The following is a 13,097-nucleotide window of genomic DNA, read 5'->3' on the forward strand; positions in this document are numbered from 1 at the left end:
TCTTGTCTTCTTGCTTGGGCGTCACTAGGTATGGCAGAGATACGATGTACGGTGGTATCTGTCCTATGCAAGGGTTTCTATGGGTACGGAGGCATGTATGCATGTATGCATGTACGCGTACCGACTATATATACATGTATGATTGAAGGTCACAATTTAAGCGAAGTCATCTAAACGCTGTGTTCCGTTACGAAGACCATAAACGCCCGATGTGCCCTATCCGACTACCGATACTCCGGCACAGTATGTCCCCCCCTCTTCGCGCCTCAGTGCGTTGCATCGATATTCTAAGTATGGATGAAATGCTTTTCGATGGGTTTCGAGACGTTGGAAGTGATTAGGTCGATTGTTTCTTGGTAAATAGCGTTCTTCCGGTGAATCTCGGTCAACGACTAGGCGTACGAGTAGGAGTACAATGAGCAAAAGACCTAAAGTCAGCATCGGATGACAGCGCTCATGTCTTGATGGGGTTGATTTGGTAGGAACAGGCTCACAGATTCTCGCTCATATTTCTCTACGAGGGTGATTTTCTTTGGATCCGTCAGATCTTGTTGCACATTCCATTCTACCGTCTCTGGGTCTTTGCGATCTGCAGGAAACATTTGTTTTTAGCGACTTTGCGACAAAATAACCTGCCTTGCTAGTACCCGTTGTATCCGATCGAGACTTAGTAGCCTGCAGTCGCTGCATGAAGTGCCGACTTATACACACCAGCGCAGATATGACTTACAGATCGCAGCTGCGTGCAACAATTTTGATTTGATAGAGTCCACTTTATCAGTGGGAAACTCCAGGAAAAGTACTACGATGAATCCCATTTTCACTAGGCTGTTCTTCGAGGTGGTGAATGGGTGAGGGCGGATATGTTTGTAGAAGAAAGATTATGGATGATTACTTTGAGTGCTTAATGCTATCAAGACAGGACAACACAAAAGTACTACCTACACTCGCGACGTTATATCTCCCCGGGATGTCTTCTTGAAGCGCAAAATGAGCTACAGTATACTCGGCATGACCTAATCGAAATCACGTCTTCTTCCAGAATACCTGACTCATACTCATACTCGTAAATCACCACCACCTCCACTCCGTATATTCCGGACCGGCGTATGGTGGAGGCGACAGACTATCTCTCACGCTGATCAAGCAGCTGCAATAGCATGGAGTAGCAGAGATGCATATACGCGAGGAGCGAAGAGAGAGACACGAAAAGGAGGTGAAGCGGGCAAGAATGACTATGGAAGGGAGGGTGAATTGGGATGCAGGGCTACCTGTATGTCGTATACGGAGTAGAAACACTGAATCAGAGCCCGCCCGCACAAGTGTATCGCAATTCGTCACCCCTCGAATTAGTGTGTATCCGACTCTGGCATGGATGATCCATCCTTATACATGCGTCACGCAGTCGAATCTGTCTATGCACTGATATGATGAGGCTCGTTCGGCTTGACTACGTTTTCCCGCAACCACGCTACTGTCTCTGCGAAAATGGGATTCTTCCTGTGTATCTCGTTTAGCGACTAAACAATGACCCAACGCATACATGATCAGCTTGGAAAAATTCAGTGATCGTCATGATGGTCATCCTACATGTCCAGCTTGCCGCTATAGGAGCGGACGGGTGATGCGAATTCCGAAGGAACTCTCCTCACTCACAGATTCTTGATCGTACCTCTCAACTATCACGAATTTCTGAGGATTCGTCACATCCTGTTTCAGGCTGAACTCGAGGGTTCCCGGATCTTTCTCGTCTATCCCACAAACGGACAACGTCAGTCTAGCATGCATGAATTCTCCTTGCGATCCATGCTTTGCAGCGAGTCCATCAACGGACTGGATGAGGATAGCCATACTCACAGATCTTGCCCGCTTCCGTCATTCGCTTCTTGACAGCTTCCACAGACTCTGGCTTGGCCTCGACGAACACAACGACAATATGCACCATCTTCTTACTTTGTACTCTTGGATTTCAAGCTGTGTTGCTGCTTTCGCACTGATGGGAGACTTTGAACTTTCGAATATCCATGACAGGAGGGTTCCGAGTGGGAAGATCGGGAGTGCACCAAGATTATATCTGGTCGGGAAATCTGGTAGCCGGTTCGGCCCGGCTATGGTATCAAAGGAGGAACTCAAATTCACATTGAACAAGTGGAGGGACTGTTTCCGCAGGAGGATGATGTAGGTATGTGAAAATGAAGGTCGAAGTGAGGCAGAGGACATAGTGGGCAGATAGCAGAATATACCTCTTCCGAATTGATTTGCATGCGATATACTGTGTATTGAAGTCACTTGTTCGGCTATCTAGGGTGTACAATGAGTCAGACCACCTGGTAGATTGGCGCGACTGTCGAAGACGCACCCGACTGCAGGGAAGTCGTCACCGTCTCTTGAAGGTACTCCCCTCTACTTGCTTCTGTTTACGTCTTTCCACCTTGCCAAAATTCCAGGTTGTAAGCTCTCAGCATCGTTTGCTAGTTATTATAAGCTTCGGGACGAGTAACGAAACCACTCACGTGACTTTCCTCTTGTACCCAGCAACAGCTGGGCAAAACACATGCCGTAAGCTTACCACTCTAGCGGATCTTGAATCTGGATTTCGCACAAGCGCTTGCGGCTATTGCATCCGCCTGAAGGTATCCGTTAGCTATTCATACCATACAATACTCATTGTTTATCTGCGAAACAGCAGCATATGGTACATTGCTGTTTACAACGTCGTATTGCTTATCGATAGCTCCTCAGTCCACTACCGCGCAGATTCGGGGGGTTCATCTCGGGCTGGGGTTTCAATATGCGATCGCAAACCTCCTTCCAAGCGGTTATTCCCTCCACCGCCCCATACCCCTCCCGTCAGACTGGCTCCTCGTCATACGCAAGTAGCTCGGACCGCTCCTTTCCGCCTGACACCCAGACACATAGCAACAACATTTCGAGGGATGTAGAATCGAGCCACGGTGGTTCAGAGCCCCGCACACCGCAGGGTGAGGGTGAGGGTCCAGGTCGTAAGCGACGCATGAAGTTCTCTAGGTCGAAAGGAGGGTGTAAGCGTTGTCGATCTCAGAAGAAAAAGGTATGTCTGCATGAGTGGCGGAATGGACCTGGGCCCGACAGCGGGCGTCCTTTGGAGTCAACGGCCCATGCTCAGCCGCCACTGGCTGACTACTTGGTTCCACAGTGCGATCAAACCCAGCCTGCATGCTCAAAATGTGTTGCAGCGAGTCAGACGTGTATATATCCAGATGCAACAGACTCTCCCCCCTCCAGATCGGGGAGGAGTGCATCCAGCACTATCAATACCAGCAACGACTCATATCTTTACAATGGATTCTCGGCAGACGTGTCGGCGGGAAATTTACTGGATCCCACTCGAGTAGGGGATATCGATTGGACAAGCGAGTAAGTATCGCTCTGCTTTTGTTCAGAGCTTCAGAACCGAAAGTGCCTTTTTTGTTATCCCTTCCTTAGCTAAACACTGTGTTCGTAGTGCATCGTTCCTTCAGGCGTTCACCGATGTCGCGTCGGTCCTACCTATTCCTGACCTCTCATTCCCTAACATCGACACCATTCCTGGCGGGAATCCAGCAAACCCCGCTAATGTGCCCGCGGAGCTGCCTTCTACATGGTCGACTGCTCTGCTTTCTGTCCCTCTAGACTGTGATCCAGCACTTTGGGCATCTTTTGTGGACTCAAGCCTGTGGGAGTCAAGGCCATCAAGTACCTCTACCAATGACAGACCGCTCTTGGAACACTTCACCAGATTTGCCTCGACGACAGTCGTGGTAGTAGATAGTCAAGGTGAGTTGTCGATAATCATGATCCCCGAGTCCTGACCCACTCACACATGTATGTTGCTTACATGGCACACTACCTTCCCTTCAGATTCTGCCAGCAAGTTCTATCAGGAGCTAGCGACTCGAGCAACACAGGAAAATCAACAAGCTCTGATGCATGCCATCCTAGCCGTGTCCGCGCAACACCTTTCCAACTTAGCCAGAAAGAGCGAAGACGAGCCTAAAGCGTTATTGTATGGCGACGAGAGCTCGAAACAGCGCGGACTTGCCTTGCACACACTGAGGATAGCCCTGGCAGGTCAACGAGAAACAGGGAATGATGATTTGGAATTAAGGCCTTCAGTCATGCTGTTGCTGGTACTGGCTGCCGTGAGTTCATTTTGGTTTATATGTCATTAACAGAGGGTCTCAGCTGAATATTTGATTGCTTAGATCCTGAAAGGTGATGGGGATATCATCGTATCTTACCTCTCTCGTGCATCGAGCTTCATCCATGGAATAGAAAATCCAGCTAGAGGTGGACTTCTTCCGACGTGTTCAGCTCTACATTCCATCTACTTCGGCTTGCATTCCGTCAGTCGTGGTAAACAGCTAAACATCGCCAGTCTGTTCCCTCAACTCACGAACGAGAATGTCTGGCATCAGAGAGCGGATCAAACGGTAGAGACGTTACTAGGTGTAGTGAGTCTTCGATTTATTTGGGTGGTTCAGGCATTTCTGCTTGATTAGAGCTGACTATACAACATCAGAGGCGAGACATGCTGCTGTTCTTCTTTCGGGCGCACTCCTTGGTCATCGAGTATCAGACCGTGTCAAGAGGTCTTGAGAGGAACCCCGATGATGACGAGCTCATGATGATGCAACTTGGACTGAAGTCCGACTGCTCCATCATCGAAGCGGATCTGAAGGATGAGAAGATGTGGGAAGGCAAATGGCTGTCCAATTGCGATGGTAAGCCATTCGCTCTCGGTACCACTATCGATACGCTTGATCTTATTGACCTTTGATTCGGCAGAGCGGATACGCCTAGCGCACGAATTCTATCGGCTGGCGATACGCGTGATGCTGATGACTAAAGTTTTTGAGGTGGATGTAACTTCCGCAAGGGTACAGCAATGTGTGACGCACATGCTGAATCTGGGCGAATCAGTCCGTAAGTGGACGTGCTGGGCGAATGTAGCGGACACAAATCGTTTCTGATCGTCTTGGGATCTGCAGATGCGGGAAGAGAGATAGGCCTGATGTGGCCATTCATGGTGAGTGAATCGCATAATCGCATCGTGTTTTATGTGATGAGGGGACCCAAGCTGATCCACATTTTGTGACAGCTTGTATGCAGTGCGGCAATACCTCAACATCGATCGGCATGCTTGAAATTCATAGATAAATGTCAATGGAAGGGCAGTGCAGGACCACGCATAGCGGAAAAGGTCGTCAGAACGATATGGGAGCGGAGAGATGCAGGTATCGCTACGGATTGCGTGCAAGTTACCATGGAATTAGGCTCTCCTTTGCTTGTGTAGTGAGATTTGTACAATAGACCATCGCCGTCCTACAATACGATGCATGACCACCCTTTCCATGAGTTGTTGTACAATGTGCTGGTAGAGAATACGTCATGTATAAATTGTTGTTCTACTATCCGAATCGTTCTTGCTCGCGATCTAGACTCAGATCACCTGTGTTGCAATCTGCTTCTCGTATGACAAGACGGCGTCAAGCAGTACTTGGGCACCGATCGTACTGCGAAAATCTGTCAGATCATAGCTCTGTCATCCGAATCCAGTGATGCGGAACTTACATGTCTTCAGGAGTGGAATACTCGGATGGATGGTGAGAAATGCCATCTCTGCATCGGATGAAGATCATCGCTGTGGGCACTCGTCTAGCCGTGAAGACGCTGAACACAGGAGAGACCGTCAATAAGCACTGATAAGATCTGACGAAGGCGTATACTCACGAGTCATGACCCGCACCACTGATCAACACTTTGTGAGGGATATCCTTCATAGCGTTCTCCACGCAGCTCACAGCTGTCTGGTTGAATGCTGTAGGAGCGGTGTCACTGAGCTGTTTCCATTCTTTCATTTCCACACCTTTAGATGACCCAACTATCGCTTGGAACTCCTTTCGCAATTGACTTTCCAGGTCTTCGAGCCTGTCCAGCTCGTGGTGTCTGATATCAAGGTGAAATACGATATCATCCAGAATGCAGTTGGTACTTTGCGGCGCAAGTGATGAAACTCTTCCGATAGTCGTCAAACCCCCAAGCTCGACGGCCAGCTTTTCAGCTACTAGGGCCATTTGAGCGAATACACCCAGAGGATCTCGTCGATGCGTCATTGGTGTGGTACCAGCATGGGATCCCCTTCCTTGCAGATGTATCTCATACCACCTCCACCCCTGTACACCTTTCACTGTCGCCACCGAGAGACCGCTTTCGAACAATATAGGACCCTGCTCGATGTGTACTTCGAAATGGGCTGATAAGGGATTGGATTGGTACGAGGCTCGTGTAGCACCGAGCATATGATGTCTTTGCAATTCGTCTTGGATTGAGATACCATCTTGATCTTTACGGGAATGACTGTAAAGACATTACCGTATTAGCTCATGTCGTCCTTGGACTGAGTACTGGGATAGGACAGGAGAAGTGGTCGCTCACCCAAACTCAAGTGTAGCTGATTCCGACCATACAGTACTTCCAATGCAGCTTGGTATGAATCTCGCTCCTTCCTCGTTCGTCCATACAACTACGGCCAACGGTACTTCTGTCTCATAATCGGCTTCGTGAACAGCCCTCAGAACCTCTAACCCTGATAGGACACCGAGAATACCGTCATATCGTCCGCCAGTTGGCTGTGTATCAAGGTGAGATCCGATTCCGATTGGCGGTCTAACACTTCTGCCTGGTCGTACAGCAAAGATGTTTCCCATCTCATCAACCTGCTCAGCTGCTGTCAGCAATGCGTCCCATCATTTCATGTATCTCAGATCGAGATGACGCACAGATATGTCACATTTCAGCTTCTTGGCTTCAGTGATGAACCACCGTCGTACAGTAGCATCATCGTCGTTCAGAGCCAGCCTGTCTATTGATGAGTGATCAGCACTGGTCAATTCATATTTGCACTGTAAGCAGGTTTACTCACTCATACCTCCATCAGGTGTAGCACCCCACTGACACGAATGTTGCAGGGTATCATTCAGCCTTTGATGGTTGATTCTCGGCTGAACGGTCGTGGCGATCGGCATGGTGGCGATTGAGGCGTGGTTTGGACTGCTTTGAGTAGTAGGATGATGAACACTTCACAACAAATCATACAGTATGTATTTTGTTGGTCTATTCACAAGTTGTAAATCCCACTGATATATAGCGACCAAGGAAGAATACGACCCATGCCATGTCGCTTGAGCGCGCCGATGTTCCGCTGTGTCGGTTCATAATGGTGCGACGAGGAGTGGCATGGGGAGAGATGTCCAGGCGCAACGCTAAAGTTCAGTAGGTGAGTGATCACATGCTGGAGAGAAACCAGTAGCGATGGGTCTGATAGCTATATGCTCGCACCCGGGAATACAGGCGAATGCGTTCCTGCCGTAAAAACAACCGCTTCGTCAAGCGACCTTTGTTAGGCGACAAGCTGCAAAATGCGATCTGCCGACTTTTAGCGACTAGCACCAGTAGAGGCAGAAGGGTGGAGCCAGGATCAATGCGGGTAAGTGGACTGGACGATGCAGTTAGGTTTCTTTTCTCTTCCGCACAACCGATCATATCGAGCAAGCATGAGGTGGGGACAGCAGGTTTGGATCGAGACAGGGGCCACTTGAATCTCATAGTGGCCACAAGTACTGTACGTTCGCGCGGGAAGTTTTCATCCTTCTATTCATACTTGCATTCAATTTAATCTACAGTATAAGAGGTTGTCTACGTAAGTTATTATGGACAAAACTCTTCGAAAACCGAGCGCAACTGCGTAATACTGTTATCCCGTGGACTTCCCATGAGCAACTTATCCCCTTCCTATCCCCTGGCCTCATCCTGCTCAAAGCATACTTTGTATCCTTTACAACGAAGGATTTAGCATGAAAAGGCATGACCGACGGTACCTTCTGCGTATGCATCTACGATGCTTTGGATGCAAGTATAGGTTCCAGCGACTGTGATGAATGATCCAACAACCATAATCAAGCAGTGGAAGGCGAAGAGACATTTCCTCCACCATGTAGTGCTGTGTTTGCCTTTATCCATGTATATACCCATCATAGCTGGGATAACGAGCTTAAGGAGATTATAGATTAGCCCGGGTTGCGCGCGAATGAATCTACTGACGACTTACACAGGTGGGAGCACAGCACAAGGCACCGATCAGACCGACTAGGTAGCTGAAGAAGGGAATGGCTTCGGCTATGACGAAAGAAGTGGTTGTGATACCAATAGTAGCACCGCTGTAATGATCATTACTTACGGTCAGCATAAGACAGGACTTGGCAAGAACTTGACTAAACTCGACTCACAGCCACACCGCCCAGTGAATGGGTGTCTTACTCTGGAGATGCCTAGAGTTTCGCAAGACTCGCACAAGTACCTGTGGGAACACGGAAGCTCAGCACGGCGGTCACGACATGTTCAGTGGTCTTTGGCTTACGTATTTGGCAGCAACATGGACCCATAGAGTGGTAGTCATTATCAGACCAAGAATAGCGATCCCATAAGCGATCTTCTCGATAGTTCCACCTGCACTGCCCAACGAAGGACTCGCGACATATTGGCCACAATAGCTGTATGTACGCGTAAGCCTCATCATTGTGTTGGCAGGAAGGCATTCATCACTCACGCGTACATGACCATTCCAAAGGAAACGTAACACATCATCAGGAATATCTGAGAAGTCAAGAGTGACTTTCGGAAGTCTTTAGGTCTCGCCATTTCGGCAATCACAGGCATGAAAGTCGGAGTGGACCCGTATCCGGCTGCCAAAGCCCATCGTCAGCTACTGAATACCGTTCCGATGGGTGTCATACCCACCAAATAAGTTGATTGAAGCGGTGAGACCAGCAACAAAGCCAGGATGGCCAACGGCGATGAACATCAGGTCATATGGTCCTTCTTTCGGAGCAACAGCAGGTCGATCAACCTGTGTCACTCCGACGCTAGCAGAATGAAGCGAAGATCATCAGCATGAAATCCTAAGTTCAGGTAGGGATCTCACTTGACTTACACAACGACAAAGACAGCAACGAAACTGCAGCTGAAGCCGACCCAAGTCAAAAGTGTCAATTTGCCGAGAGTGGGGATACTGGCGCAGAGAGCTGTACAGGCCGCGGCGACAAAGGTCCAGACGACCAGACAGACTTTACCATCTGCCAACACGTCAAGTCCTGTTGCCAGACCGACGAGACCTGAGCCAGTAGCAAGACTGATCATTCCGATTAGCGTCGTCTTCTATTTCTGTCGGTACCTAGACTTACACCCAAGTGAGCAGGAAAAGACCACCAGTCACGTCTCTGGCGATGGATCCGCCCATCACGTGAGCGGCATCAGCAATGCTGTGGATACCTGGGATCTTCATTCGGAATTGATACATGACATAGGCGTAGTCTAAGTCATAGCGCAATGATCACCCGTGTTAGCATGTATGACTGGCAGTATATGGGATTGTGCCGCTTACAGGTGAAGAGAACACCCCACACCACCAAGAGGATTACACCTGGCACGTAGCCTACGACCACGAGAGACGAAGGGATAGCCAGTACACCGGTAGCGAAGCACAGCTTCATCAGGATGATAGCTGCCTTGATCCTGAGCATCATCACCAGAAATCAGTCAATCAACCGAAGAGATGACGAAATGCAGAGCGTTAAACACACCAGCCCAATGTCCGGAACTCAGCTTGACCTGGACCGACTTTGAAGACCTCGCCGTCATCTTGGGGGATCTGGTCAGGCTTGACGATCCCATCAACCTCATTGACAGAGGCATATTGATCGAGGCTCTTCTCATTCGCATCGAGATTGGTATCTTTCGCTGGCGTGATTTCGGACATCGTAATTGTATATCTGCTGATCGTCTCAGGAGATTCCTACTTCTTCAGAGTACTCGAGTCGTGCCACGATATTGGGACATGCTCGGGTATGAGAGCAGCCCAAGCTGTCTTTTATAAAGATGAACAGCAAGGAGTTATGGTTTTGTATCATGTAGTAGTCGGATCACCATGTCCAACCAGATAGCTGTAGAAGACTGATAGATGTGAATGGCGGCAAAGTAACCGATCCACGTACCCAGACGATGAAAAAGAAAGTGTGCTTTGCCGACTTCTACCCAGACGACCTGGACGAAAGCAGAGTTACGTTATTTTGTCCTGTATCGCCTAATGCAAAGCAAGGCGGATGGTGTTCATTGTGGCTGTCGAGCAAAGGCGGTAGATTAGCCGACTCGCTTCGATGTGGAGAGAAAAAGCTCAAGCTAAGATTGATAAGAGACATACATACATATGCGTCTTGGGCCGCTCCTCGGGAGGTGCTGTCATTCCTCATACTAGACACATACTTGACATTGTCGCATCCACAGCTTATAGCACGGGACCTTACAGACCTCCTAAGAGATTCCTGGCATTATGGTTTTCGTAATGATCTGCTTGCTAGAAGCGAGATCGGATTCAGCCGAAGAAGTGAAGACTAGATTACTTCGCGATGCGACCTCTTGTGAGTGGTGCAGCATCGGAAGCGCCATTGGAGATGGGACAAAAGATGAAGGTGGCAAACTTGTGCAGTGCGCTGAGATTGCTCGGTTCTCGCAAGTATAGTCCGAAAAGATCCCGAGACGATAGAATGGTCTATCCAACAAGACGTCGAGAATCCTAACAAATTCTGTATCGTCGAGAGATACGAGCGGGAAGAGGTGAGCCAAGAATACCGACCTCCCTTTCACACGAACGCTGCAACCTGATGACATTTCCTCTGGGGATTTGTGCTTTATTGCTTAGTCGGAGAAATTGTATCATCAGAACAACCCAGACTTCAAACCCTTGATACAGTTCCTAAGCGATCATATAGTCAAACCGTTCGAGTTGAAGACTTTCACCGTGTGATGTCATGGGTCCTTCGAGCGGATAAGCTCGCTAAGCTTTGTAGATTATTACATATGTCTTATGATCTATGCTTGATATCTTATGCCCTGTGCGCTACGTGGTTCCAGTATCGTCAACAAGGCTGGAATGATTTCGCAGCAGAACATTACTCGAATGCGTAAGCGTTGCGCTTCTTCGTCGCTTGCGATAAAGTTGTTGTTTCTCTCGGACCGAACCTGTTGGCTATGTCAGATTGAAGTCATAGTCGTCCACTGCATTTTGGAGAAGACGTTCAGACTGCTGTACCGTCGACTCTTTGACTCTACTTCCACTTCTTATTGCTATAGCACGCTTTACACGCCTCGCCCAAAGAACGTCATGACGATGTCACAGATCGAGACAAGATTGTGGATCAACAACGAGTACGCCGCTCCTCACAACGGCGAGACCTTTCCGATATACAACGCATTCGATGGATCATTAGTAGCCGATGTCGCTGTTGCCGGCCCAGAGGTATGTCTGTAATTGGTCATGTGTGACTCTTAGCGTCAAGAAGTAAAACGCTGAAATGCTTGATGTTGAATGTGGTGATATGCAGGATGTTGAAGCCGCCGTACAAGGAGCCGAAGTTGGTCAGAAAGTATGGTTCGACCTATCTGGCGTCGAACGAGCTACAGTCATGCGTAGATTTGCCAACCTGCTGAGAGACGCCACAAAGGACTTGGCAAGGCTAGATGGGCTCACAATGGGCCGACCAGTCCATACGAACGACGAAGGTACTCGTTCTGCAGCTACTTGGGAGTACTACGCCGGTTTAGCAGAGCATGTCCATGGAACTTCCTCCTTACTTTGTCCGGGTTATGTGAATATCAATCTCCGACAGCCTTTCGGCGTGACATGCGGTATTATCCCTTGGAATCTCCCCGTCGGAGCCTTCGCCTTCAAGGCCGCTCCAGCCGTAGCAGCCGGAAATGCCATCATCATCAAAACTTCCGAAAAGGCTCCGTTGGCCATTGCCCATCTATCAAAGCTGATCGCTCAAGCGGGATTCCCTCCTGGAGTTATCCAGATTCTCCATGGGGCAGGCAAGACTGGTGCTCTGCTGAGTGAGCATATGAAGATCAGGAAGCTGAGTTTCACGGGATCGACAAATACAGGAAGAGCGATACTCCGAGCATCGGCGGATAGTAATTTGAAGAATGTTACTCTTGAGCTAGGTGGAAAGAGCCCTACGATCGTTTTCGAAGATGCGGATTTGGATCAAGCAATCAAGGATTGTGCTTTCTCGATAAGCTTCAACAGTGGGCAAGTTTGTATCGCTTCGTCAAGACTGTACGTCCATGCAGGGGTATACGATAGCTTCGTCCAGGGTCTCGTTGAGGTGAGTAGCGATCTGCGTTCTGCGAGTTACTCGATTTCCACCGAAAGTCAAAAATCGCCATGATGATGTGAGCTGAGGAAGAGTCATGCCTGTTGTGATAATCTAGGCGTTCAAAGGTGTAGAGCACGGTAACCCCCAAAGTGAGAGCACGACGATGGGTCCTCAGGCCGACAAGGCACAATCATCAATCGTGTCGAACTACATCGAAGTGGGTTTGAAAGAGGGAAAAGTGGTATATGGTGGTAAAGCAGATGGAGATGACAATGTCAATGCTTTCAAGCCAACAATCGTGAGTTGAACCTTGAAACGTTCCGCTGTGTCGTCTTCGCCCCTGATAACAATCGGTCTGACTGATATATTGATACCTCGATATCGACATGGCTTTTACAGATCACCGACCTCCCAGATTCCAGCGCAGTAAACACCGAAGAGGTATTCGGACCCGTCTTAGTAATTCACAAATTCACAGACGAGCAAGAAGTAGAAGTCTTAAAACGGTGTAACGATTCGCCATATGGTCTTTACTCTGCCGTATACACCAAGAACTTCGATAGAGCGATGAGGGTTGCAAAGGCTCTGGAAGCTGGTTCTGTTGGTGTTAATTGTAATTCACCATTCACAGCGAATGACGTGAGTGTTGCGCCCTGCGCCCATCCTATCTGATATTCTTGCTTACCTCCTTCACGCCCTTGTGTGTCCACTGTATTGTAGCTCCCCTTCGGAGGTTGGAAAGCCTCAGGAATAGGCAGAGAGAATGGTCCGAATGGTCTGGATCCTTGGCTAGAGTACAAATCCATTTACATGCGAGTTGCCGGATTATAGTCGAATTCTGTCTGTTACTGTACTTTTACAATGCAT

General features: G+C 48.8%; 7 protein-coding genes across 7 annotated transcripts; 3 read left to right on the forward strand and 4 right to left on the reverse strand.

Annotated features, from left to right (window-relative positions):
• Positions 1–287: 287 nt before the first annotated feature.
• I303_106484 (uncharacterized protein) lies at positions 288–818 on the reverse strand (the record flags this gene model as incomplete). Its single annotated transcript, XM_018411518.1, has 3 exons — positions 288–392; positions 495–589; positions 731–818. The coding sequence occupies 3 exons, from the start codon at positions 816–818 to the stop codon at positions 288–290; spliced, it is 288 nt and encodes a 95-aa protein (XP_018259330.1).
• A 597-nt stretch (positions 819–1,415) lies between these two features.
• On the reverse strand, positions 1,416–1,945 carry I303_106485 (uncharacterized protein; the record flags this gene model as incomplete). Its single annotated transcript, XM_018411517.1, has 3 exons — positions 1,416–1,520; positions 1,657–1,751; positions 1,858–1,945. 3 exons carry the CDS (start codon positions 1,943–1,945, stop codon positions 1,416–1,418), a joined length of 288 nt encoding a protein of 95 aa, XP_018259329.1.
• A 1,068-nt stretch (positions 1,946–3,013) lies between these two features.
• On the forward strand, positions 3,014–5,314 carry I303_106486 (uncharacterized protein; the record flags this gene model as incomplete). Its single annotated transcript, XM_018411516.1, has 9 exons — positions 3,014–3,070; positions 3,176–3,396; positions 3,485–3,795; positions 3,880–4,160; positions 4,224–4,472; positions 4,541–4,742; positions 4,807–4,944; positions 5,010–5,047; positions 5,120–5,314. 9 exons carry the CDS (start codon positions 3,014–3,016, stop codon positions 5,312–5,314), a joined length of 1,692 nt encoding a protein of 563 aa, XP_018259328.1.
• A 147-nt stretch (positions 5,315–5,461) lies between these two features.
• On the reverse strand, positions 5,462–7,046 carry I303_106487 (uncharacterized protein; the record flags this gene model as incomplete). The annotated part of the gene is made up of 6 exons (XM_018411515.1): positions 5,462–5,534; positions 5,593–5,691; positions 5,752–6,378; positions 6,457–6,737; positions 6,801–6,883; positions 6,944–7,046. The coding sequence occupies 6 exons, from the start codon at positions 7,044–7,046 to the stop codon at positions 5,462–5,464; spliced, it is 1,266 nt and encodes a 421-aa protein (XP_018259327.1).
• Positions 7,047–7,869: 823 nt separating this feature from the next.
• I303_106488 (uncharacterized protein) lies at positions 7,870–9,835 on the reverse strand (the record flags this gene model as incomplete). The annotated part of the gene is made up of 10 exons (XM_018411514.1): positions 7,870–8,070; positions 8,129–8,237; positions 8,307–8,377; positions 8,438–8,570; positions 8,627–8,762; positions 8,818–8,942; positions 9,011–9,208; positions 9,261–9,390; positions 9,461–9,591; positions 9,660–9,835. 10 exons carry the CDS (start codon positions 9,833–9,835, stop codon positions 7,870–7,872), a joined length of 1,410 nt encoding a protein of 469 aa, XP_018259326.1.
• A 570-nt stretch (positions 9,836–10,405) lies between these two features.
• On the forward strand, positions 10,406–10,879 carry I303_106489 (uncharacterized protein; the record flags this gene model as incomplete). The annotated part of the gene is made up of 3 exons (XM_018411513.2): positions 10,406–10,493; positions 10,595–10,689; positions 10,775–10,879. 3 exons carry the CDS (start codon positions 10,406–10,408, stop codon positions 10,877–10,879), a joined length of 288 nt encoding a protein of 95 aa, XP_018259325.2.
• A 363-nt stretch (positions 10,880–11,242) lies between these two features.
• On the forward strand, positions 11,243–13,061 carry I303_106490 (uncharacterized protein; the record flags this gene model as incomplete). The annotated part of the gene is made up of 5 exons (XM_018411512.1): positions 11,243–11,371; positions 11,457–12,239; positions 12,346–12,528; positions 12,630–12,869; positions 12,951–13,061. The coding sequence occupies 5 exons, from the start codon at positions 11,243–11,245 to the stop codon at positions 13,059–13,061; spliced, it is 1,446 nt and encodes a 481-aa protein (XP_018259324.1).
• Between the last annotated feature and the right edge of the window lie 36 nt (positions 13,062–13,097).

Source organism: Kwoniella dejecticola, chromosome 8 (assembly GCF_000512565.2).
Source record: "Kwoniella dejecticola CBS 10117 chromosome 8, complete sequence".
Classification (NCBI taxonomy): Eukaryota; Fungi; Basidiomycota; class Tremellomycetes; order Tremellales; family Cryptococcaceae; genus Kwoniella; species Kwoniella dejecticola.